The sequence below is a fragment of the Lepisosteus oculatus genome, chromosome 16, assembly GCF_040954835.1.
Source record: "Lepisosteus oculatus isolate fLepOcu1 chromosome 16, fLepOcu1.hap2, whole genome shotgun sequence".
NCBI lineage: Eukaryota > Metazoa > Chordata > Actinopteri > Semionotiformes > Lepisosteidae > Lepisosteus > Lepisosteus oculatus.
Window position 1 is genome coordinate 7,681,242 of NC_090711.1, and position 27,369 is coordinate 7,708,610.

At 38.4% G+C, this 27,369-nt stretch overlaps 2 protein-coding genes across 11 annotated transcripts in view; both read left to right on the plus strand.

Annotated features, from left to right (window-relative positions):
* Positions 1 to 10,207, plus strand: part of zmynd8 (zinc finger, MYND-type containing 8) — a 28,674-nt gene extending 18,467 nt beyond the window's left edge. For 6 of the 7 annotated variants that reach the window (XM_069179335.1, XM_069179339.1, XM_069179340.1 and 3 more), the window contains 8 exons: positions 812 to 964; positions 1,508 to 2,029; positions 2,890 to 3,411; positions 4,011 to 4,201; positions 4,302 to 4,382; positions 4,539 to 4,617; positions 5,056 to 5,295; positions 6,066 to 10,207. In XM_069179335.1, coding sequence (XP_069035436.1) covers positions 812 to 964; positions 1,508 to 2,029; positions 2,890 to 3,411; positions 4,011 to 4,201; positions 4,302 to 4,382; positions 4,539 to 4,617; positions 5,056 to 5,295; positions 6,066 to 6,232 — 1,955 coding nt within the window. In that variant the 3' untranslated portion in view covers positions 6,233 to 10,207. The remainder of the gene's footprint in view (positions 1 to 811; positions 965 to 1,507; positions 2,030 to 2,889; positions 3,412 to 4,010; positions 4,202 to 4,301; positions 4,383 to 4,538; positions 4,618 to 5,055; positions 5,296 to 6,065) is intronic. The other variant, XM_069179341.1, reaches the window with a different exon arrangement.
* Positions 10,208 to 12,196: 1,989 nt separating this feature from the next.
* The window catches only part of LOC102693778 (death-inducer obliterator 1), a 37,975-nt gene continuing 22,802 nt past the window's right edge, over positions 12,197 to 27,369 (plus strand). For all 4 annotated transcript variants that reach the window (XM_015364824.2, XM_015364825.2, XM_015364826.2 and 1 more), the window contains exons 1-4: positions 12,197 to 12,300; positions 25,016 to 25,129; positions 25,539 to 26,328; positions 26,912 to 27,227. In XM_015364824.2, the coding sequence (XP_015220310.2) occupies positions 25,048 to 25,129; positions 25,539 to 26,328; positions 26,912 to 27,227 (1,188 nt within the window). In that variant the 5' untranslated portion in view covers positions 12,197 to 12,300; positions 25,016 to 25,047. The remainder of the gene's footprint in view (positions 12,301 to 25,015; positions 25,130 to 25,538; positions 26,329 to 26,911; positions 27,228 to 27,369) is intronic.

Consider the following 27,369-nt stretch of genomic DNA (forward strand, 5'->3'; position numbering starts at 1 on the left):
TAAGACTGAGGGCTATACTTGCTTTTATCGCACATTTTTAAACAGTTTTGTGAAGTTCACCATTGAAGGGGAAAAAACTTTTGTTTGAAGTTTGGTTGAAAAATGTGTTACTGTTGCTTTTCTGTGTAGGTGGGTCTCTTATTTGGAAATCCTTTGCCCAAGCCAAACCCATTCAAGTGCAACAGGCACATTGGACTCTACAAGCAGAGTTAACTGTAATGCTTAGAGGACTGTTTAGCAAATTCTCCTCATGATAACCCCATACGCTCTTAAGCTTACTTGATATGTTTACTGCTTCCCTATCTGAGGTGTCATAAGGAATCATGGAACATTTATTTATATATAACGGTTTATTCTGTTCGATCATATCAATATGTTTGAAAAAGATGTTAAAAAGAAACAAAATCCCCACAAAGAAATATAAAAAAGGACGTGTAAGTCATTCTGTCCAATTTGCCTCATGTAATCCTTTTAGTGACAGAAATCTTACTGACAGAAGTCATGGCATTAACAAAAATAAGCTAGAGCAGAATTCTTAAGTGTTTTAGCTACAGTACATGGCTACAGTACGTAAATTGCTAATATATTAACAAATTGTCGTACATGGGTAAGCATGTATAAATTAGTTTTGTCAATGAACACCAGGTGAATCTCCTAAAGTCAACTAAGAATGCAAAAAATGTGTTTTCATACTAGCTGTTTCTTGTAGCAAGTGCAGGGTGACATTTGCATACCTTTGCAATGTAACTGTTCTGGTAGAGATTTACTGATACATTGAGCAAAGGCATTCTGGATACTTTTCTTGTTTCAGACCGCAGCAAAGCTGAGATGGACCTGAAGGAGCTGAGCGAGTCTGTGCAGCAGCAGTCGACGCCAGTCGTGCTGACATCACCAAAGAGACAAATTCGGAGCCGCTTTCAACTCAACCTGGATAAAACAATCGAAAGCTGTAAAGCCCAGCTTGGTATGTACTTGCCAAATCTGTTCTCTCTCCTGGTATTGCTAGCGGAATATGGGTAAGCCTTCTCTGTTCTGATATTGGCAAGTGCATTACAGCAGTCTGCAATCATCTAGAATACGGGATACATCTGCATTATTCTCATTGAATTTGATAAAACAAGTATGATATCTAAAACATGAAACCACGCATTGTTCCAGATTTCAGTTAATATTATTCCTGGGAAGGCTGCATTGTTGATACTCACATTTGTTATTTTTATCACCTGTAGATTATTTTTGTAACCATGGTCTGCCCTAAGTCTAACAGGAAACCATTATTATTGTTATGATTATTGCTATAGCTGTCAAACCAGTAATCCTTAGTAATATCATTTATTTTTCAAGCTTGCTGTGTTGCATTTTAAGTTCAAAACTCATTTATTCCTAAAATACATTGTTTTTTAAATATATAATGACTTCCTTTGTGTTCACAAGCCCTTTGTTAGAATAGTTGTTGTTTAGGATTACGTACTGCATGTACTAATGTTTTGATTTTATTACTGTCTAGGGATAAATGAGATTTCTGAAGATGTGTACACAGGGGTGGAGCACAGTGACTCTGAAGATTCGGAGAAGTCCGATTCCAGTGACAGCGAGTATATGAGTGACGACGAACAGAAGTTAAAAAACGGTCAGGATGACGGGGACGACAAAGAGAAAAGCGAGAGGGATGTGAAAAAGAAGCCCAAAGTGTCCCCGCAGAGTGAGGAGAAGGAGCGAAATGTCGAGAGCACAGCAGTGGAGAAAACGGCTGAGCTGCCTGCCAAGGAGAAGCCCAGCCCCGATCCCAAGAAGGAGCCCTCCGACAAAGCTAAGGGTTCTCAGCACTCGGCCAAGGAGAAGCCAAAAACCAAGGAGGAGGGGGTGGCCGGCTCGGGGGACCTGGATGTGGACTCCGACTCCGACAGGGAGCTGGTGATTGACCTTGGGGAAGACCACGCTGGCCGCGAGCGCAAGAAAAGCAAGAAGGAGCTGCCAGCGTCTGTCAGCGCGGCAAAGGAGACGTCTGCAGTGAAGCCGGAGGGTGCAGGTTTGTACTGCTGCTTCGGACCATTGGCATCTTCAGGCTTCGGTACAGTTGTCCTTTCTCTAGTTTAGAATTGGCCAGTTGTTTTTCATGCTATCCCACTGTTAAATTGAGTTCACAACGCGCAGGAACAGAGGAGCAATGAAGGAGCAATGAAGGCGACATACACGCATCCTCCAAAACATGTACTGTCATGTCATCTGCTTTTCCCACTGTGAATCCAACATTGGCAGCTGTGAATTTAGGCGTCAAATGGAGAACAGATTAATCCTGATGGAATTTATTGAATGCGTGGTTGATTGCATTTATATAGCACTTTTCATCCTTAGAGGTCCCAAAGCACTTTACGTGTAGTACGGAACCTGCTTCACCCTCTGCTGAAGTGGGTGAGGTGGGGCAGTCGTTATGCAACACCAAATTGGAAAGTAAGAAGTTATGCCAGTTTGTGCGAACTGATATTGGAATTTCTGCAAGACACCAGGGTTATCGCCCCTTCTCTTACAGAGATGTGTGATCTTTAATGACCGAATAGTCAGGACATTTGTTTTGTCTCGCATCCTGAAGAATGCACCTGCTGCATAACATCTCTAGTCACCCACATTTAAGGTAGCTTTAACATATCAACAAAAGGTGCCATTAAGAAAAGTCTTTTAAGTAATTAAGGAAGCACTTTGAAGTATTTTTGTTATGCTTTAACTCGGATAGTTATCAGGTTAGTATGCACATCTACAGGCAGTCTGTGCTATTTACTAGACCACCCATGCTCTGTATCTAAACGTTTTTAGAAATTACTACATTATCTTCATCTTGATTTTGATACATCGAATGCTTAGAGTTCAGATGTCCTATTTAAATTCTTGCAGGTAAAGCCCCATCTTCTTCCAGTGCCACTGCACAGCCTTCAGGCGATGCTTCCTCAGCTCCTAATGTTAAAGACCCCACTCAGGCTTCCATCACCATTCCAATCAACGTTGTGTCTTTCGCTGCTACCTCCCTCATCCCCAACACCGCTTCCTCTGCCGCAGTAAAGAAACAGCGCCCTCTGTTGCCCAGGGAGACGGCACCAGCAGTGCAGCGAGCCGTCGTGTGGAATCCCACCACCAAGTTTCAGACTTCCTCCCAGAAGTGGCACATGCAGAAGGTGCAGCGGCAGCAGCAGAGCCAGAGCCAGCAGCAGAACACCCAGCCACAGTCCCAGCCCCAGCCCCAGCGCAGCCCGCAACAGCAGCAGCAGCAACAACAACAACAGCAACAACAACAGCAACAACAACAGCAACAACAGCAGCAGCAGCAGCAGCAACAACAGCAACAGCAGCAGCAGCAACAGTCTGCACCCCAGCAGCCCTCCCCCAGCACTCGATACCAGACCAGGCAGGCTGTTAAAGGTACCGCACTCCCCAGAACCTGAGCGGGAGGGTGCAGCTGAGAGGAGTACATTCTGCTCATCTAGATCAGTGACGCACGGCAACTAAGTGCATATTTACAACAGCCAAATGAACCGTTTTTGCCTACCAAAATAAAAAGAAAATCAGTTTTGTGTAATAAAAATTGTCGTAGGCTAAAATACAGAGACTGTGAAGCACTCCAATCAGTAGTAGGACTAGGACAATAGTTATTTATTTTGTAACAGAATTAAAAATATAAAAACTATCATATTTATTGCACATTAGGACATTAGCTAAAACAAATAAAGATACCAGAGTCATATGGGAAAATATGAATTCCATATTTTCTTAACTGCATTTTCTAACTATTTGTTTTAAGAACAAAGCACATAATAGCTTTGTTTAGAACATTTCGAAGCTAACAAATAGAACATTTCGCTGTTTTTCCCTCACACGCCTAGTATAGTACTTGCCTTAAAGAATACCAGACATCTTCCACTTGAAGGGACCTTGTCGTGTTGCCTGATGTTTCTCTGTGAACGGCTAGATGACCAGTCTGTGTAAGTGAAAAGTGAAGATGTCTTGTGCCTTGGTTTCAGCTGTACAGCAGAAAGAGGTCACCCAGAGCACGTCCACATCTTCGGTGACTTTGGTGACAAGCACTCCCTCCGTTTCTATGATCACCACGCCTGTCACTGTCAGCACACCTTCTTCATCTGTTACCACTGACTTCCAGATCGCAACAACGTCAGCTGACGTGGCTGCCGATATTGCCAAATATACCAACAAGGTAATTGGAGATAATGGTTACTCCTGGAGTGATAAAGTGAATGCAGTATGTCTGACAGTAATAGCCTAGCGGCTGGTTACATTGTCATTTTCTTTTTCAGATAATGGATGCAATAAAAGGAACAATGACTGAAATATACAATGACCTCTCCAAAAGTACATCAGGCAACACCATAGCAGAGGTACATATCAATAAATTAAAGATTTTCTTGAATAAAAGTCTTATTTACTTTGTTCTTACTATATGAAAGATTTCCAGTTCATTTCCAGCCAATGTGTTATTTTCACAATTTCATATGCTGCTTGTATATTAAATCTGTTGTATATTTTTCATGTAGATTCGGCGGCTCAGAATTGAAATTGAAAAATTGCAGTGGCTGCATCAACAAGAATTGTCAGAAATGAAGCACAACCTTGGTAAGAATGTTAATTTTTTGCTTGCATGTTTTTTACCGCTTGACTAATGTTGTGTTCACTCTGCACTGCTTTGCATAGGATCTGTATCTCTCGTACATACTTGTCTCGTTGGTTTTCATTTGTATTTTTACTTGTTTCGACTGTATTTATCTTTACTTTTGTGTATTATTGGCTTTTTTGTAATTTGACCTGGATCACGCAATCAAATTAACAAATAACTAATACGTTTTTTGTAAAAACATTCAGCACTGTAGTCTCAGTGTCCGTCAACTTTACTAAGATTGAAATTATCTTTGTCATTGAAGGAATTAAAAAATGTGTTATTTCTTCATTTTAGAAAACGGTAGTTTGGCTAACTGAATTTTTGTATCTATGCTATGGTGTTTTAGAAGTTGATACTGCAGTTGCCTTACAGCTTCCCCCTGTGTTCTGTGTTAGAGCTCACCATGGCAGAAATGCGCCAGAGCTTAGAGCAGGAACGCGACAGGCTGATTGCCGAGGTCAAAAAGCAGATGGAGCTGGAGAAGCAACAGGCTGTGGACGAGACCAAGAAAAAACAGTGGTGTGCAAACTGCAAAAAAGAGGCCATCTTCTACTGTTGCTGGAACACTAGCTACTGTGACTACCCTTGTCAGCAGGCTCACTGGCCAGAGCACATGAAGTCCTGCACACAATCAGGTAAAATAAAGGAGAGTACTCCAACATGTGCTTGACATGAGGAACCACGAACAGTGTGATTTGTTCTCTTAGTTCTCAAAAGTTTTACTTTCAGGTACAGTTGCAAGCAGAGCGATTCTGTACCTGCTGTCACTCTGTACCTTGAATCAATTCATTAACTGAAACATCTCTTATGTAATTGGAGGGATGAGTCTTGAATAATAATAAATACTACTGTACAGATATAGTTCATGAGCTAGAGAACACTTTATTGATCTAGAGTAGATCATATTTTTCTGCTACTGTGATTTGTAATCTGTAAGGTAGAGGCAGCGCAGTCTGTCTAAATTGTATAATTTGTTGCTTTGTCAGCAGTGTACCACCTGTTATTTTTGTAAGGTTTTAAAGCCAGGCTTGGCTGCATGAATCACTTCTAATGCTACTTTTCTGTTTGGCAGTTGATACTATGTGTATACTATGTGTATTATATGAATTTAATGAGTAAGGGCACTGTTGTGGTCTAAGGAAAAAGATACTGTTAATGCTGGTGTAGTCCAGGTAAGTGTATCAAATTTGTATATTAATCTGTCTTTCATATAAAAAGGTCAGAGTTTAAGTTATTGGTTAATGAAATCAGGTATTATGTAATTAATATCCTTAGGGTGTAGTTTTGAGAGAAGACTTGAAATGTTTTTCATTGTACTGTTTGAAGCAGCAAGGGATATTTTAGTTTGACAGCAAATGCATATCTCCCACTATTATCATACTTAATATTATTCATTTCCTTACAGCTACTGCTTCTCAGCAAGAACCTGAAACTGAGGTCAACCCAGACAACAAAACCTCTGGACAGACCACAGGTTCTCATTCTTCACCAACAGAAACTACAGCTATACCAACTGAGAAGGACTCAACTGCAGAAAAAAACAAGGACAATGTCTCTGTCAGTGTGTCCTAACCTTTGTTAAACAACTTTGCAACATTTATCATTGTATGTATTCTGTGTAAATGTCTTATTCAGGACAGACTTTAAGAAAGCAGCGGTTTTTTTCATGCCAATCTGAGAATGCAAATACTCTCTGAATTCAGTATTAACAACCAGAGAATCATATTTCATTTACAACCCCCTTGGTTCATCATTAAGATGTCATTTGGTCATTACAGAACTGGAAGAGGTGTAATGTAAGGTGTGTAATGTACAATCAAAACTAATGAGTCTTACACAATTCAGAAAAACTGATTTCCACTTTTAAGTAGAAAATCTGTAATTCATATATGGAAGTTATAGTGTCAAACCTGAAGACTGATTCTATTTTCTAATTCTATGGATGGAGAGCCTCATGTCCTAAGATACTTTGAAACAGGAAGCCTTATTCCATGACATAGGATACAGATAACTGAATCATAAAGTTGACTGAACAGAAAGAAGGTTAGGCACTCCAGATTTTAAAAATAGTTCCTGTTTGTCTCAAGGACAGGGAACGTTTGACTTTTATGTCAGTTGCGTACACTGCCAGTCCAAGTCATTAGATCACCTTTTATTCTAGTGTCTCCACAGGAAGCGGTAGGTTCTTTATGAGTTATGGCTCGGATATAGCTCTGACAGGACTGCATAGTGACTTAATGGGGAAAAAACATGTTGTTGAAGATGCCCAATTAGGACGGTTTTTCCTGAAAATAATCCGGCTATAAACCTTTGCTTTTTTTGCACCCTCTTTTCCCGACACGCTTGTGTTATTACAGTTGCATTATCTAGATCTTGGCATTAACTTTAGTATTATCTACCCCCTTTGAGGTGTCTCAATTCCAAGCTCTGCTGTTCTAACTCACTACAAGTACATTGTGTCTGAATGAACCCTCCACATTTCAGGTTTAGATCTATAAGTGGCTGGATTAAACTGGTTAGGGTAGTTTTAGAGATCTGAGTGAACTTCTCTGGCAGATATAAGTGAAATAAGCTGACTATGGGCAAATGCAATTTAAAACTTATAATAGCTTGAAGCAGAGATCAATCCACTATTTTAACTGAAAAACAAAATAGTTTGTTATACAAGTTTTGAAGACCTAAAATATATTGAAGTGTTCATATCGGCTATCTGCCTTGGCAGGTAACAACAGGTGTGAGAAGCATCATATCAGTTATTTTGGCAAAGGTACCACAGATTACTGACTCCCTATGTCCTCAATTCTGAACACCTAGGAAGTAGAAAATTCATGCACACTAGATCATACTGTGTAGAATAAACCTTTCATAGAGCTAAGCTTTTTTTTTTCTTTTATTTATTTTAATTTATCCGGTAGTGGCATCTTTTAGAAAAAAGCCATCACTATGTAACTAGCTGAAGACTCCATTTATATTGTAAATTGGTCACATTTCAACACTGAAATATTGTGTGACGTTTCATTTTTTGTTGTTGCTATTTTTCATTTTTATTTCCTCATACCTTTTGTGGATCCAAACTATAAAAAAAATCTATATCTGCGGAAAAAGAAATCTATTTAAATGATAAGAATTTAATGCATACTGCATCAAAACTATTCTGAAAAAAAGACAACTATATGTAAAACACTTTAACAAGACGACATTTTTACTTAGAGCATATTTTTCTGCCTTGAACATGACCACATGATTATGCTTCCAAGAGCTAGGGCTTGAGTTATGTGTTCCGGAAGAGTCTTTTCTATTGCTAGATGGGTTGTGAAAATATATTGGGATGTCCGTTGAGCCCTTTGTTCGAACTGCCTTTTAATGTTACAAACTCTCTGATTGGGGTCTCAAAATTCAATTGTGGTGACTGTTAATGTTAAACTTTATGTAATGGTATGATTTCTCCGTACAGAGAAAAGAAATCAAAAAGTGACTGTATTTCACACGAGTAAGCTGTCCTACAGCTTTTGTGTTTACATGATGTAAATAAAAAAAACAACTGGGGGTCTGAAAGCATCTGTTGAGAGCCTTATTCTCATCAATGGATATTACTGATAGGGTGGGATTCCTAAGAGAAGGGTGTGGAAAGCAAAGTTTTAATGTGCTTGTTTGGGGGGAAAAAAAGCCTATATATGTACGGACCTTTCAACTTCAAAATAAGCTTTATAGATTTAAAGACCACTGTGCATCAATGTGTATGTAGTACACTATAAATACTTAAATTGTCCTGCTAGAAACGTCATGACAAGCAGGAGATAAATGTAACATGTAAATGTAGAAAGTAAATGTTGTTTTCCCTCTGCTGTTCTGAATTGCAGCCTCTGCTCTGGCAGGAACTCTTTTGAAACATATGACGTGGAACTGTCTGCTTTGTTTCCTTTAATTAGGACACTGAAGTGTTAAATTTTTAATTCAGCATCTTCATCTTGTTTCTCTGTGCTCCAATGACTTCAGGATGCCAGGCAACGAGGGATATCCCATTTTCAGCAGCGGTTGTTTCCACGGCAGTCCATGAACATTTGGTGTTGAAACTCCTTCCTTTTTTTTAAACTGTTAAGAAAAAATGGGGACGTCCTCCTGATTTTATTTTCACACAGCTTCTGATTTAAGAATCCACGTGGTCTTGACTGTGGAATTCCATGGCATTTTGGAGGTGTAGGCCTGTGTACGTTTACTCTTCTCTTGTGTATCAGGTTTCGGAGGACTCGGACAATAATTTTTACTGTTGGAAATTCCTTGACATGCTTAACAGAGGTCTTGTTGCCCTCTGCAAGCCGTTTTGCTATTCAGAATGAGAAAGCTGTTGTTCTGTGCATTAAGACTTCCGCACTGTAGATTTCCATTTAAAAGTTTGTACTTGTTAGTGTTGCTTGTAGGGGAAAATATTATGGCTGCAAAAAAACCCAACAAATCTGTATATAAGATACAATATCTTAAAGTGTCTTTCTTGTGTTTTTTATTTCTTTTCCCAGCGAAACCCTTATTATTGGTAGTCAATCTCTGCAGTAGTTGCCCCCCATTGCTGGGACTATCATCATGCAAGCCCAAATACAGTAGACTGCAGCAGTAATGCCAGTTCTGCTAGCAGAGTGTAAGGCTGAGTACACAGAAGGGTAGAGTGCATGATCTGAGTGTATGTGTGTAAGGCAGAAAGACTGAACTAAAACAAAAAGAAATATGTGAAAAATAAAAAAAATGTGAACATGCTCTGCTGTGTACCGACCTGGAGGAATTGACAAGATTGTGTATTTGTATATACAACCTAGGGCTACACTACATTGTATAGCAGTAACATTGTTTAATGAGCAGAGCTCCATGTGGTGTGTTTTTTTCTTTTATTCCTTTGTAAATAATGTGCAGTTTTTTATGTCAATAAACATACTGTCAATTTCATCCACATTCATCTGTTTAACAGTTTATTGTTTGAATGCTTTGAGATATTTGAAGAAAGATCCCTTGATAACGGAATGTTTGTTTTTGTTCTAATTACATTTTAAGCATTTATGTTGTGATTTATTTCAAAATGTTTTTATATATAATATTGCACATTTAAGAATACTAGTGTAGATTGCTGGTCTATTGTAATATAAATCAAAACATCCCAATACTAAGAAAAAGATTATTTTGAAACATGCAGATTACTTTGAGCATTCCAACTGTGGAATTTTAATAATGGGAGTATTTTTGGAAAATTATATTGCGTGTACAGTTTTGGGAGAAAAAAAGATACAAATAATGAAGACAGAAATGTTAAAAGAATGCTAAGCCTTTTCCATGTGATGGTAAAAACATTTTTCAGCCTGAAGGCTTATTTTTTCCGAAGATCTGTTCTGTGCTACAGTGTAGAATGGGATCTGTGATATTTCTGGCATTCCTGTAACTTCAAAAAAAGTTTCCATTGTGGAAAATTGTTCTTCTTAACCATGAATATTTATGCTGAATTTTATTCTCTGCCACAGAATTGTATGTATGTTCTCTACAAGATTAAAGATATTGATGAAAGAGTTTGGTAGTAGAGTACCTTTTTTAGGCGGATGTGATTTTATTTGGAAATGGCTCCTGTATACTTCCAACAAAAATTGTGGGTGGTTGGAGTTTAGAGTAATTTTTAAAATTAAAATAAGCTCCTTAGACTCAACATTTTCTCAGTAATTACATATTAAAACTGTAGTAGTAGAAAGGGGATAATTAAAAACTATTCATAAAGGTATACAACAGAAGGACACTTTCTGTGACATACTATTGCATTTGATTCTTTGGACTGTAAAATTAAAGCAAAGAAATTATCATGCTGGTCCATAAACTTGAAATGTCTGGTTTGCTGTACAGTTTTGAATTCCGGCTCATTTCTTTTGATTATAAAGAAAGAAATATGTATAGTGTTATTGTAAAGAGTTGTTTTCACAAACCCTTTTTGTGAAACTTGCTTGACCTAAAGTATAAACAAGAAATCTTTTCCTATTTTATTTGTACAGTTTATATTAAAATTGTTGGTTAATTAAAAATGTTCATTATACTAAATAAGTGGTGACTATTATGCCCTAATAACACAATCTTATCGTTTAATAAACCCACTGACTGTTCATTCAATTATTCATTCAAGATCAAACTACATCATGAGAGAGTTTACAGGTGGTAAAACAGATTTTAATTACCTTGTTCCAGTTTGGACCAGATCGAGCTTAATTCTGTACACGGCATGTATCACACAATGTATTGCAAGAAATTATTGTTTTAATACAATTGCACAGTCCATATTTTGGCTGTATGCACAACACCTACCTTGTTACTGGAAGTCTTTTAAACCCATCACATGATAACACTACTGTTTTTCTTGTACTGTGTTCAAGTAAGCAAAGGTGCAATTTTGATTAAAAGCACAATCATTAAGTTGATCATCATATCTTCCAATGTGGCTTGATTTGGCAGAAACAAGTTTTCTCAGCTCTGTCGTCTTTGAGTGTTGATTTGGAAGGATCACAGGTGTTAAAACCAGTCAAAACATCAAGATTGTAAGCACAATTGGTAGTGCAAAGTCATCTCTTGATAAAGGATTTTAGGAAACCTCCAATGATAACGGCCCTATGCATACAAATGTGACATACTACACTGAGCAAAATGACCCCACTAGCACAAACAGCGTCACAATAATAAATGTAACAATAAAGATATATATATGACTTCCTGTCTTTTTGTGTACATTTTCCTTGAATTGCATTGCACGAAGGTAAATAGTGTTCCAACAACTTTTTTTTATAAACAGTTTTAATTACAGTCTGGAAGATTTTATTTACGAAATAAATTCACAAAAGGTGAACAATTGATAGTTTGCAGTTTTTTTTATCTGCAACAATCCCGCTGTATTTATTGGAATTTTATGTACAAAATGTGTGAAAATACATTCATTCTCAGAACCACAAATGTCACTATAAATTTTATAAAACAAAATCAGTGAATCTTTTCCTAAAATGTCAAGCCTGTAACATTCAGGAAAACAAAAGTGCATTCATAGTTTTCAGTCTCCAGAACTGTACATAAACTGTATTTTGATTCTTGTAAATCACATTTTCCCTTTGAGATCTATAGTCCGAATCTAATCCTGCAGGTTTTCTAAAAATATTTAATTCATTAGTTGTTAAAGACTAACAGACCATTGATCAAATAAAACTCCTCTTCTCTTGAGTTCATCTGCCATCTTTTGTTGTAACATATTACACTATTATAACATAATACGTGTTTTTTCTTACACCCCCTGTTTCTTAACATAACTAATTAACAGATAAATTGACTGTATTTTGTATATCTGTAAAAAAAAAAACAGTACACATAAAATCTGACTACATATCTCTAAGCTTTTAAACTGCGTTTCTAACAGATTTCACAGGAAATCAGGTGCGCGATAGTGAAAACTGGTTTTTACTCCCAGCCTGGAGGTGTCGCTGTAACTCTCGCAGGGGCATCTGCCTGGTCTTCACAGGGAAGTCACACCGCTGACGGTTCCTCCTCCTCCCTCCTTCTCCACAGTCATTTTGACCCATCGAGAGAAAATGGAGGACTGAGCCGAGAACGACCTGGTTTATAAACTAACAACGGAGATCGTAAGTAAGGGGGTATCTCTTTGTACGAATAGTCGTCGTCGGGTTTTTTTTGGCAAATATCCTTTTCAGGTGCTCGGTCTTTATGTGGAAACGAAGCACTTTGGAGTGTTTTCGCGGCGGAACTTGGTAGTTTCTTCCTCGGTAATCTTGAGTGCGTGCTTGGAGCGTGTGTTGTGGTGTGGATTAATGTCGGCTGGGCAGCTAGCTAAGCCTCTCGGGTCCTGCGACTTGTACCCGTGAAGGAGGGGAGGTCATTTTATTAGGTTTACTAAACCGTACTGCCTTGTGGGGTCCCTTCATTTTTTGTTTTTTCCGCTGTGATCGAGTTATTCGACGTTTCTGCCCGGACGTGCGGACTCGTTCGTGTTTTATTGTTGAGCATGAGGCCTGGTCGGGTTGGTGTTCGGTCTAAACGCGATTTGATTTATGAGATTTACGTCAACCCCAGTATCTTCAAGAGACCCCCCCCTGCTTTCTTATCTTTTAGGATCTAACTAGTTGGATGGAGGTTTTATTGTAATGAAATGGATTTCTTCATTTTTACATGAAAGCGTTTTTGCCTAGTTCGTCGTTTGCCGGACGCTACCTTAAGTGGATTGAACGCTCGTCTTGCTGAATAAAAAACGACATAACGATTACGGACACATAATTCGAATGCCTTTTCGAGTGAATGCATTTAACTTCATATTTTAAAATCGGTGAATAAAAAGTAAAACGGCTGTGCTATTTAATACGACCAGTCACGTTTCGTTACCGATGTGGCGTTGGTGGTTGTTGTTGTCCGATAACACTCGGATAGACGAGTTGAGTCGTTGCATCATGCAATGAAAACCAGTCTAAATATTCATAGAGCTCTAAATAACATTAAATAAAATGCTTGTTTTAAATATGCCTGGTAGAAGTTGTTAGTGAAACACTTTTAAATGGTTGCAATTGTGATCAGGCCGATGAATTTGTTGGTCACTGGAGGTAGGACGTTGGATTTTCTCGCAAATTTAACTGTGGCTTTATTTTACTACGGGTGTTATGAAAACGTCATGCGTAGCTAGCTAACATGATTTCTGGAGAGCCGTGCAGCAGATCCCCGCCTTCTTGTAGAGATCAGGCCAGTGCCAGTTTGGAGGGAATGGATGTTGCAATATCGTAATTTGCCCGAATGTTTGGGCTTCGTATTTGGGATTCAAAACAAGGCTCAAATCGAGAGTAAAAAAAAAAGTGAATAGTTGTGAAGTGGGTGTCGTTTGTGCACGACCTGGATAGGCGCTCTGGAATGAACCGGGAGAGATTTCGCTGGCCAGTCAACCGACGAATTGCTCATTTATTGATTACATTAACGGTTGCTTGCTCTGATTTACTTAAAGCCTTCTCCTTTTCCAACTTTGGCGTTGGAATTGTGGCTTGTCTCTGAACATCACTGGAAGGGATGGGCCACCGAGTTCGTCTGGTTTTATTTAGCTGCTGCCTGTAGTAACCTGTTAGTCCTCCCAGTTTTATTTGCTGGAGAGCCATAAATGCGTTGTGACAACTCACCCGGATTTGGAGGAGCATGTAAACTCCACACACACACACACACACGTGTACCCCAGCTGAGTGCATCCTGGAATTACACATTATATCTGTACTGTAGCTGTACTAATAGCAGTACTGTGTACTACTCCAAGACTGTGCTGATTTGTTTTTAGAGCGTATTGAGGACTGACCCATTATTGTTCTGGAGTAAAACATATCAAATAATAAAATAGCCCAAACACGAGCTAAATCTAAGCCTCTAAAGCAGTCGGTTTTTTTTACACATTCCTTAAAATAATTTGTAAATGTCTAAAGTTTAGATTTCTTCTTCAAATGTGACGGGGGAATTCTCTTGTTCTTCGTGGGGTTCGTCGAATAGCCAGGACTAGGACTCATGATATCGGTTGTTGGTGCATGTTTCGTGATAAATGACAGGATAGATCGGAAGTTCATCCTGGTTCAGCTCCTGAAAGACCTAGTTCAGCTGAGCAGTTAAAATTGCAGTAATAAATCCTGCAAAAGCTCAGGAAACTTTGAATCGGGACACATAGCAGGACATTTCTACAACTTTTCCTACCTGGAATGTAAATTAAAAGGTTTGTTTTTTTCATCTTTGGTTTTTGGGTAACAGGTGTGAAAAAGAATGACCTACGACTTATACCTGTTGAAACCCAAATTTGTTGAACGCTAACAGCATACAAATTTAGCATGCCTGGTCAGTCATTGTCTTGTCTCGGTATTTGATTTGGGTTTCTAGATATATATTTTTTTCCTCTCATAGGAATACCTTTAATTATTTTATTTAAACTAGATACAGTTTTAAATAGAGATTTAAAACTGTGTAAAATATAAGCTAGATCGTCCACAAGGATTGTATTATCCCTGTGCCTTTCATTAATAGGGTATTTACACAGATACAAGTTCAGAAGCTGCTCTGTTCTGTTTTCTTTTTAGTTCTGAATCTCATTTGCCTGCACTCTGTATTTGGATTAAGTCGGAGGCTTTCACTTTCCTTTGTGAAGAGTAAGCTTCTCCCTTGCATATTGCAGGTGAAGTTTGTTGCCTGGTTGCCAATAGAGAGACAAACTGCCTTTGTTACAGACCACTGAATGATAGCATTGATGGGGCCCGAAGGTGCTGATTTTTTTTGTGTTGTTGGTAACTGCAGTGTGTATATGGCTCCAAATTAATGACTTTGTACTCCTATGTACGTTTTAAAATATTTGATCTCATGTATTTTAGTTTACTTACGTTAAATGAAATGTAGCATTCATAACTGCAACAGTTATCGGAACCTGATATTTTTGTACCATTTACACAGCTATTACTAAGCAGACATGACCAAAATAAATTCATTATTTTGATTAAAATTAAACATCAGTGGGGTAAAGGTGAAACTGAAAGACATAGCCTGTTAGGGTACAAACAATACAAGCTGTGCATCTGTGCTGCATCTCATTGAGCCCGAGTAGGCGTGTGTCTGTTCACTAGGTGCTGCATGTCATCTCATATATTAAGTAGAGCTCAAGTCGGTCGAGTAACTGTCACATTTTTTGTTTGCTAAAACTGCTGTTACATAAGCAGTATGCAGACATTTTCTTGTGCTGGAACGTTGCTACATCAGGATAAGCCCACAGGAACAGCGGTATTATGTGAGGTCTCGAGACCAAAGTGACATCAAGGTCTGTTGATGTTTTAGAAATGTTTAAGTCAGGGACATAAAATATTTGTCTTGGAGGGCTGGTAATTTCATAAATCAACAGTGCCCGAAGAGCTGGGAGAACCTGCAATTTGGTCCAGTTAAGCCAGTAACCAGCTGGTTTGGCCCATCGAGAGCTGAGCTGGGACGGAAACAGGCAAACACTCTGACCTTCAAGGACCAGACTGGCCATGCCTGGTTTAGATTGTAAAATGGTGGGAATGTATAAACATGTTTGGTGAGTGTGGCACCATCTGCTGGTTAGTTGTGTGTAATGTGTCCCACTTATTGGAAACCTATTGAGTAACAAATGCTCACTTTTGTATTTTGTTGTTACTGTTTTAATTTTTAAACTCAGCCTAACAAGCTGGTTGGAGTTTTCATAGTTAACATCAGATACTTAAATGTTTTTTTACAGCCTCTTGATGCAGGATCGTAACTGGGAAAATGTACTGAATGAGATCTTTTATAGTGATTTGTCCTGAAATGGGCCTTGCTGGTTAAATGACCACAGAATCCTTAATTATCCTTAATGAATAATTCACAGCCTGAGTAAAATTCCTTTATTGATATATCATTACAGCTTTATTTTTAAACATCACTATGTTGATGGTTGCTTGTTAGTGTTTACGTAGAAGTAATCTTTGGAATAATTAATAGGCATCTCATTTTGTTTCTTATTTGAAGTGTACTGTAAGAGATGTATGCAGGGGGAGAAGTGATATAATGTGATTTATATGATTGTGCTTCATTTTTAGGTTATATAGCATCTTTATGCTGTCTATGCGTAGAATTATTGCATTCAATAACAGCATATACACCACAAACTTTATGGTGTGCTTATCATTTCGAGTTGATCCTGTGGAAAACTACATTTAAGAATGTTCCAAGGTAAAACCTTCTATACAAAAATATATTTTATAATAAAATGTTATGTAACTTTTTAAGTGACCTCTTTCAGCACAAAGTATGCAGTATGAAAGTTATTTAATAGATGTCTGTTTTTAGAAACTGTTTTAAAAAACATTAAAAAAAGACAATATAAGGCAAGCAATATATCTGATTAGATATTAAAGTGAAACCATGTATAAACAGAAACAGGGCATACTCCACAATTCCTTAATTCTTTCCCTGTTTTCTCTATGTAGTAAGACAGAACATACTCTTCTAAGCATCAGTTTTATTTTTATTTAATCCAAAGTGCTATAGTTTTTTCAAGTAAAGATGAAAAGGACAGGCAGCATGGTGGTGCAGTGGTTAGTGTTGGTGCCTTAAGCATTTGGGCCTTGGGTTGAGTTCCAGACCTGGGTTCCTGTCTGTGTGGAGTTTGTGTGTTTGCAGGGGTTTCCTCCCATAGTCTGAAGACATACTGGTAGGTTAATTGGCTTCTGGGGCAAAATTGGTCCTGGTGTGAGTATGTGCATGTCTGTATTTGTGTCAGCCCTGTGATGGACAGGTTGTGCCCTGACTCCTCCTCGACCCTGGAGTGGAAGAAGCGATTAGGAAATGGATGGATGGAAGATCTAAAAATACATTTTATTGGCGCTAGATGCTTCACTGTAGTGTAGTAAAACAAAATGGCTGGTCTATTTTGTCTTCTGGAAGAATATAAATGTAGTTAATCAATTTTGTAACTGTAATCTTTAAGTAAAAGTGATTTTTTTTGCAATATGTACGAGTTTAATGTTATTTAATCGCTTGATTATTTGATACTTGGTTGAGTGCGGAAAATTAGTTTTTAATTGAAAGTTTTACAGAAAAATGTAAAATAGGTTACATGGGGCACCCTTTTCCCCAGGTAGAATGGAATCTGTTATATATCACAGTGCATATAATAATGTAAAACAAGTTTTTAATTGGCGTTTTTTGTATTTAGCAAAAACTGATTTGACTAAGTAAATATAAGTTCTCCGGGTTGTAATTGGATGAGTGTATCAAGCAGGAGCAAATGAACAGTGACCAAGATGTAGAAGCTCAGGTCCTAGCAAACAAAAGAAGACAGGGTAAGCTTTTAGGAGGTCTGAACAAGAGTGGCAGGAGAGTGGTGAGTGTTCCATCAGCCGGCTTGCCGTAGATGAGCAATTTCTTTGCAAGAGTATTGGAATAGAGAAATGTGGAAGAGGCATTCACATTCAATACAAATGAAAGGAAAATGTCAGCAAAAAACTGAAAACAAACGGGCAGCAGCAAGCAAGCATCCAGAGCAAAACAAGAATTAAACATGTAATGAATCTCCTGAAAGAACAATACAAAAAAAAAATCCAAAATTATACTGATCTATAATTGGTGGATCAAAAGAAAGAAATCGTCAAGATGCACGGTAACCTGCTCACTGCTGCATAAGTGCAACCTCAAGATCTGTGTGGTAATGTTTGTTTTAACAAAGGAAAAATGACACGTGAACTACACATTTAATAAATTAAATGAAGTGTACAGGCTTGTTATATATTGACATGTGCTCAGTGGGAAAAGGAGGTCTTAACTTTGAAGTAATCTTGGTATGTTTTGAAGATTCCAGCCAGATGATTTCCAAGGGGCTGCCTCTGCAGCCTGGGTTTGTTAGGCTGGCTCTTTGTGGCTGTCCTGTTCTTCATGTGGCATTTTTTATAACTAGAGTTGGATTCAGTGGTGTTCTACTGCAGGCATCTGTCGAATTTTAGAAGGACTGCCTATATGTCATGGGTATTTTGCCAAACCTAATTTGTTATTTGATTAATATTAAAGTTGGAAGTTGTTTTGTATGGATCAGTCAGAGGTGTTCCTGGCTTCCTATAGGTGAATTAAAGCGTTGGGCTTATGAATGTATGATTTGCAGTGTAACAAACTCAATCCATTACCTTTTAAAAGACCTTTATGTTGTACTATTTGGAGCATTCAGCTGCTTTCTGGGCTTATGTCTGTTTCTTAAAAATTGAAATTGTTTTCAACAAAGTGGATGCTGATAAATGTAGGGTGTTAAACTTTGTGAAAAATTAGCAGCAGAACACAGAAGGATTGATGAAGAGTTCCGTGGTCACTCTGCACCCTTACTGCCAGTAGGGCACTGCGAGTGTAACTAATAGTTCTGCTGATTTTTTTTTTAATGCAGCAGTGTTGGGATCAGTCCCAGTAAACACCTTTTTCCCCCATAAGGGGAATTAGAGTTGGTAGTTGCTTTGAAGATTTAACAAATGGGAATGGAGCTTACCTTAGCAATAAGGTTTATCGAAGAATTATCTGAGAGTGTGCACTTCTACAGGCAGACTTGTATATGCCATTTGTTTTGAGGATGACATCTTATGTAATTGACTGCTTAGTTCTGTAGAGGGGGTGAGGGGTGCCAAGTACATGAGCCATTTTGTGTTTCTGTGTTCAGGGGTTATACCCGGTTGGTTAATGAGCCCTTATTTGCCAGACAGTTAAATATCCCTCTTTTAAAATACCTATAAAAGTCCTATAGATTGTGTCATATTTCTCGAGTAGTAAATTACTGCTGTCCCTTCTTACAAAATTTCATTCTTTTTTCCTTTTAATATGCAGTTTCCACCTTTAAAGAACAGTAGTCTGAAAATAAGTGTCTCATAACGCACATATTAAAGTGGAGGAGGGGAAGGAATGTGGCCAATGTATCGTATGTAGACCAATTGATTAAATAAGAGTATCGTTTTCTGTGGGCAGATAAATTCAAACCATAAAATGCAGATGAATGTGTAAAATAGTATCCAAAACATAAAATCTAGCAGGTCTTACTGACCTTCAAATTAGAATTCCTTTCCATACTTTAAGCAGTAATTGTCAACAGCCTTTTCCATTGGGGACTTCCATTCTAAACTGCTCTTTAGTTAATCCAGTTTTAATTGTGCCTAAACTTTTGGGACTTATTTTATGACTCAACATGATTGTTGGATAAATGCACTAGTCAGGCAAAATTAATTAGTGAGTCAGGTCAAAACTGCCATATGCACGGTATAACATCCTTGAACAGGGTGAGTATAGGTAATGGTCCAAAGGTAATTTATCCTTAAATCAATGTATTGCTCCATCCTTGGCTTTATGCCATAAGTTGTTTTAATTGACTGAAGTCCATGTGGGTTTTTAAAAGATAATGTAAGCCTCTGAAGCATGCACTTCTCAAGCCACTGAGTATGTTTGCCTGTATTTGTCGCTGTGGTTTAAAAACCTGTTTATCAAAGCTTCATTCAGTTGTTGGTACATCTGTTTCTAGCTGGAAGGCTGTACCATGCCTTAAGAAATGCTTGGTATGTTGTGTATTTGTTGTATCTTATCGCTGTGGCTCTAGTTAAAATTGTGCGAGTGTTTAATAGTTATGATCTTATTCCCTCTTCATGGGTTTTAGACTGAATTTCATGATTTGTTTTCGGTATGTGATTTGAAGCTGTGGTGTTGGCAGTTTAATGCCATTTAAAAATGGCAGTAGTTTTGACTTTTTAGTATTGTAAGGCAAAATATTTGGGTCTGCAGTTCTTTGTCAACGTGATTTAGATAGCGTAAAAACAACACCTGCAATTGCAGGCAATTTCACTTTTTGTATCGGATACAATAAGTAATTTTTTTTTGCTGACTAACATTTGTCATTATCAGGACTGAAAAGTCACTGGCTATAAGTATGTGCAGACAGTTTTGCAGTCATACAAACTGCACAACTGCTGCACATGTTTTGCACCAGTTTGATGTCTTGTGGGATTATGTCCCATCCATTTCATAGTCTGCACAAGCGTTGGTCTCTGTGTTTTCTTCTTCTGTAGGACAGTAACAATATACGTCAGTCAAGGAAATTTAAAATTTGCTATGCCTTAAGCTTCCCATTAGAACGGAATTAAATAACCCGTTAGTATCTGGGATTTAAACCCAACCTGATTAAGAGCCCATGGCCCTGACCAATACTCCTCTGTTCTACTGCAATGCATAATACAGTGATGGGACTTGGGTATGATCCAGGACACACTCTGCAGTGATACTGCTCAAGTCTTTTCTACTTGATATTCTTTATAATTTCAGTGTAAGTCATTTGTTGGCATAGGTTGAGTTGACGGTATTATCAGAATTGTCGGGAATCTTATACAATACTTTTATGTAAATTATGAATTTATATATATAATATCTTCTGAGATTGTCCTGATTTGAGGTGGCAATTCATATTAATCAATAATTGTCTTTTAATTTGTTTTTTTGAGAACAATGCCATAAATTCTACTTCATTTTTGAGAGCAATGTTGCTACTTATAGATCAGGGTGTTTATTGAAAATATACTTTTTAGTGTTTTTAAACCTGGGCTTCTTATGTGGCATATCAGGTACAAACCAAAATTTAAGAAGATCTTGTACAAATGCTCAAAATAACAATAAGCAATCTAAAATGTTCTTCTGCATTTATCTTTTTTGCTTTCAGTTAAAGAACATTTTTGTGCTGTACGGAGTTCTAGTCTGATTTATAGAATTCAATGTGTGCTATTATATCAATTTTGATATTTTAATATTCTTTATACCTGAAACTAGTACAAAAAGTCACATTCTTTAAGTTGTCAATTTGTAATGTCTTGCAACATGCGTTTTGATCAGTTTCGTCAGTTGATTGGATGTTAAGAATAGCCTGCTATACTTGAGCTGTAGACAGTTTGCTATTTACATTTGGAATGATATAAAAACTACCAAATTGATTCTTGTTTTGACTGCTGAAGTAGGTAAATTTTCTACTTTTCAGAAGTTCATGAGTTGAGGATGTAACATATAAAAGTGTAGGAACATTTGTTCAAACATTTTTCCGCCACTCCTGAGTTTTCAACCTTTACAGGTCTCTGAATTATCAATCTTGGCTGTCATGTAGATCAAATTTTGATTTTTTGATTAGGCAAAAATCTAAAGGACTAGAAAACATGCATTGATCCTGGTCATCAGGCGTCTGATTAAATTCTACACGAGATTGTAAAATATTTAAAATTAACTGCTGCTTTAATAATAAAAATAATACAGTTTAGCACAATTCAAAGAGAAGACTTGGAAATGTTTATATACATTTATATACAATAAATGAACTTGTAGTGCACAAAGAGGAGACAAAGTCCATAACTGTGTTCTGCAAAGAAGGAAACAAGCTTATAATAATGGTTATTGTTATGAAAAATAACTTAATAGCTTTAATTCAGGCATTAACATTACCTTATATATCATGACTAAAACAGTACAAATTCACTTAACATGTCTGTTGAAGGAAAACACATTTGGATGCTTTAGTTAATCTTTTAAGCATTCATTTGGAAAACGGTGTTCTATATAATTGCTACCAATTCATGTTGATGTTTAGGTTTTGAAGTTGAGAAAAGTGATTTGTGAAAGCATTTGCAATTTGTACATTTTCAGAATGTATTAAGTGGGTTAAGAGAAGTATGAAGTATGAACAGTCTGTTAATGAGTAGGGTCATGATGTCACTTCCAGCACCGTGAGAAGAATGGATAATTAGCTGCAGCCATAACCTCGTGTGCTTGGCCACTCCAGCTGATGAAACTAGAAGTATATCCTATGCTACCCTATTGACTGCCCCCATACTGTTACTAAAGAAATCAACCTCTGTTAATAATGATTCAGAATTCTTAATGCCACCTTTGCTATTGAAATTGAAGCAAAACACTATGTAAAAAGTTACAATTCAAAGAGTACCATCAACATTTTTGTGCTAACTTTAACCTGGTACCTTACATGTTAACTTATTTAAGAGGCTGCAGATAACCTATCAGGATGAAAGACCAAGTATAAAATATAATGAATTACACAAGTCAGGGCTCTGTTTGGTTGATTCCTCTGTGCAGAAGCACTTCTCAGTCTCCACTTGTTTTTAGCTATTGGCATGGCAGCAACACTTCCACTGCCTCCAGACTGTACAGTGCAGTTTATTACAGAGCTAAATCAAACTTGCCTTCCTTTAGTTTAATGTTTCACAGAGTGCTGTCTCTTTAAGTGTGTACTTGAGTTTGCTAGGTGATGAGGTGCTGTAAGTGGGGGATGCCCAAAAGTCCAGTCTACATTGTCAGACATCTGTCATTAGGGATGGAAGTATTTTGTGATTTTAATAGTGCTGTTAAGAAAATACAAAATTGTTTTCCTAGATGCTGTGGTTTTTACCATTTGGATAAACTAACAGATTATGGTTCTCAGTATTGATAATGGCAAATGTCATCCACTCCTTAGTTATTCTTTCAGACATGAGGGTTGGTTCGTAATGTAAAGCCCATTTAAACCTTTTAATTTGGAGAAAAGTTGAAAATATTTTAAAAAAGATCATGTGCATTTTTTGTTGTATTTTGTTTTAAACTCCCAAAAAGGCAGCAGAAATAACTTCAGTCATCAGTGACTGTTAATGAAACTTAATTTGCGGTTCGTGGTAATGAATGCACAAGATTAAATTCATGCCCATGAATGTGTAAATGCCCATCGGTAGATCTGAAGTGAAAATCACAAGATATCTTGCTATGACCGCTGCTTACAGTTAAGCATCTGAAGAAGCTTACCCGAATTTGTAAAGTTCTGCAGCATTCAGAGAATGGGAAGCTGATTTTTTTCTTTCCTAGTTCAGTTTAATAAGGAACAGGCTAGAGATTGAGAGGTTATCTCATCGGAGCCCAGGCAGAGGCAGCTCTTTGACAACCCCATCTCTTCTCCCAGTGTCCAGTGTGCCGTCAAGGCCGTCACTGGTGTGCTGCTGGTGTGCAGGTATGATTCAAAGATGTGGGAGTGCCCCAGTCCAGCAGACATTAGAGATTGTCAGCTTAGTGATTACCAAAGACTTGGAACAAATTAACCGGTCAAACAGCTTATTTAGCAAATGAAGACATTTAGAGGTCATTTGGTCAAATTACCTTTAGTCCTGAATGACCAGAGGTGTCTTAATTGAACAGATTCTGCTTTACTTAGTGTAAGCTACAAGTGGGTTGTGACTCTCCAGGACTTGATTGGAGAGTCCTGTTTTACAGTGTGAATTTGCCCCCTTTGTTTTCACAGAATACAAGTAGATTTTGCAGTGTAGTTTTCCTTTGTCAGAGCAGGACTCTCAGATTTGTGGTGGCCTAGTTGTTAGCCTAAGTTTCCTGCCAGTCTGGGTGTGAATAGACAGACATACTAGGGTGAAAATATACACTCAATTTTATAGCTGATAAATTGCATTTTTTGTTGGTGAATGTAGTAAATACATTATTCATCATGGTTGTCTTGTGGCTAGTCTTAACTGTAGTGTGGAGAGTTATTAAAATGAGCATATATTTAAGCAAAATTGAATGAAGTAAAAGCTTGCGTTTGCTATATTTGCTATAATCCTTGACGATTTATTGGTTTGCTTTGTAATGCAGATAATGTTAAGACATGATTTGGAAATCCCATTCAAATGCTTTGACCTCTTCATGTAGTGTCTATTGTCCTTTTATACATTTAATTCAAATTTTTGTTAGAGGTTGTACAGCTTGAGCAACTGGTTGTTGGGCTTGAAGAGTCAGGCATTAATTTTCAACTATTTGACCTTTATGTTGTCAGTGCTGGACCATCTGATACAGCTGGTATTTTGGGGGCTATGTTGAGTGACACAGATCCCCTCCTGTCCTCCTCTAGTGTGAGTTCCAGGCCAAGGCAACAGCAAGGACTTAGGTAAAACCCCAAAGTGAAAGGACCATGCTGGTCAGTGCTATACAAGCAGTTTTCGCATTTGTCCCTTACATTAAGGGTGGCACTTCATTGTCTCAAATTTGGGGAGTGTACACAATAGAGGCATTTCACTGTGGTTGTGTCTGATCTTGAACAGCAGTCCATAGGTTTAGGAAATATTTACTACTAATTTCTAAGCTGGAAGTCAGTCAGAAGCTCATTATAAGTTGTATTTCTATCTTTTGGCAAAGTTATTAAAAGTCAGTTCTGAAAATGACTGTTAGAACAACTTGTGGCAGAATAAGTTTAAAATTTATGTAATCAGTCTTTCTGTATTATTCTGGGACATCAAATCTTGTAGCATTTCTTCCTTTCAGGGGTGTTTTTTCATTAATTCCTTATCACAGGCTGAAGTTTTGCTGCTTTTCAGGAAATATGCATGCTCAGGTTGTGGGTGACATGCTTTTTTTCCCATCAGATAGATGCCACATTGCATCATAGTTTATAACTCTTTTATCAGCAGTTAGAATGTCCAGAAGCATAAATGTAAGGTGTGGTTAAAACAAAATAAAAAGTAGCATCGAATTAAAGGTGCTTCAAGTATAAAAAATCTTTATTCCTCGTGATGGTCACTGACACACTGCTGTCTGCCTGGCTCATGTACAATGGAAACTGGTACATAAGATGAGACCTTGAACATTTTGTGAATGCTGAGTGGGCACACGGGTGTTTGTGGCTTGTTTGTATTCCTCGCTGAGTTTGTTTAGTGCGTGCAGGTTTTGTTAAAGCAAGTCACTTGTTTAGTGTCATTGCCATAATGTCTAAAAGTTATGCAATATTTTAGTGGGAAATATTTGACTGATTATTTGTCTCTATTGCAGATTTTCTGTTTGAAAATAGTAGCTTATCAGCTATGGAGGACAATGAGAGGTCTGAGCCGTCTCTAAATCCTGAGTCTGAACAGAGCCAGGATCCTTTGGATGTCAGCTCTCAAGGTACGTTCATTACTTTTTGCAAGTTTTTGAAAGTAACTTTCGGCAAGTAATCTACACAGCATTGTTCTTGATCCCACTTGACTGTCATTCTGCTTGTTTTTTTTAATACAACTTCTATCGTTGACTTTTTTGGAAAATAGTGCACTAGTGGTTAATGTATAAAGAAAAAAGCACATACTAATGCTCAGAAAAGAGCCAGGAAGTTGACACCAAGCTTTATTTCATATTCGCACTTGCTTCTTTGAAGAAAACACTGCCTGCAGGTGTCAGGAATTTTAATTTTCCCGTGTGGTCTTTGTTGCTTTATAAAGGTCTTTGAGTTCTAGTTACGGTCAGTTGAAAATGGAGAAGGCAAGGTAAAGATTTTGTATTCAGCTTTGCTGTACGCATTTTATCTTGTTTTTTACAGCTTCGACAGTGGAAGAAAAAGAGGAGCAGAACGATGACAGCTCGGAGAAGTTAGAGGAGGCGGGCAAGTCTGTCAAGCCTACAAGCAAAGAGTTCAGAAAAACCTGGGGTTTCCGAAGGACCACAATTGCCAAGAGAGAGATGCCGGGAGATGGAGACAGCCAGGACTCTGGGAATGCACCGCTGCGCCGAAGCGGGCGTCAGTCCAAGAGGACTGACAAGATGGAGGAGTTCCTGTCGACGGCCAAGCGTGGGCGTGGGAGGAGGAGCGCGCCGGTCAGCCTGGAGAACTCTGACCCACCCTCTCAGCCCCCCACTGACACGGAAACGGCATCGGAGGCCAGCTTCGATGGGACCGCCGAGGCCAAGGCAAGCGGCGACAGCGCGGACGCGAAAGGGTCTCCGGACAGAGACCAGAGCAGCCAGAAAAACCGGAAAGGCGGCTCCGGCACGGAGGACAGCAGCTCTGACGATGACGACGACAACGAACTCACGCTAAAGGAGCTGCAGAACCAGCTGAGGAAGAAGCGCACAGAAGGAGAGGCAGGGATGGAGACGGAGCCGGTGAAGACAGATGACATCGGTGAGACACCTACACCTGAGCCAAGCAGCAAAGAGCCCTCCAGCAGCCCTGGGAATGGAGCAGGAAGGGATGCTACCTCGCCAGTCAACAAGACCAAATCAGGGGTGAAAAACGCAGGGGACAAGGGACCGTCTTCCAGTAAATCGGAAAACGAGGGCTATGACCCCAATGCCCTTTATTGCATCTGCCGGCAGAAGCACAACAACAGGTACATACTGCTTTACGTTTTGTTCTATAACTCGAAATAGGGATAGCTACAATAATCTTTAAAACTGGCAAATTCCTGAGTCAGCTGGTTATTCAATTTGTTTCTTCTAAAGAGGGGTAGATTGATGGGGTCATATATCCCTCCCTCTTCCGTTATTGAGCCTTCTGAGTTTTTTTACTGTTAAGATTGGATCAGCATGCTGCTCTGAGGCATGCAGTGAAGGTGCCACATAGAGTGCAAGCACGATTGAAGACAGGGTAAGGAGTAAAGAGAGGGATTGCAGAGGTTAAACTCCAGGATGATTAAAATGTGTTCAGTGTAGTCTGTAATGCTGCAGCTGTTGAAATATAAAAATAAATCTTTATTTTCCATTTTTGCAACTTTGACATTCTACCTTAAGCTTTTAAACACTGTAAACTGAAGAAACTTACGTGATTAACTGTTCCCCTGTGATGGGGAAGATAACTCGCCCTTAAGTAGTCTCCTTCTCTGTTTTAAACATAATTGCTATTGATTAAATGAAAGGGGGATGGCATGTAGTTTTAGCTGTCCTGGAATTTAAAGGCTTCTGTTGTACAATCAGGTTTATGATCTGCTGTGATCGCTGTGAGGAGTGGTTTCATGGCAACTGCGTGGGTATCACGGAGGCACGCGGCCGTCTTCTGGAGAGGAACGGGGAGGACTACATCTGCCCGAACTGCACGGTGAAGCAGGGCCAGTCCTCGGACAGCTCCAAGGAGGGGAAGCAGGTCGTTCCAAAGCCTGATCAGACGAGCTCCACAGAACAAACTGCCACTCCTGAGGGAACTGAGAAGCCCACAGAAGATCAGGGGATCAAAGGGAGAATAGAGAAAGCTACCAATCCCAGTGGGAAAAAGAAAATCAAAATATTCCAGCCAGTACGTATTTGGCTTTTTTATCTTTAAAGTTCTCTTTAATATTTTTTCGTCTGTCGTCTTGTACTGATAGTCACAGAACAGTTTTTACCTTATTTTGAAAGATCCTTAGCCGTGTTTTAAAGATACCTTTTAGAACATTAGA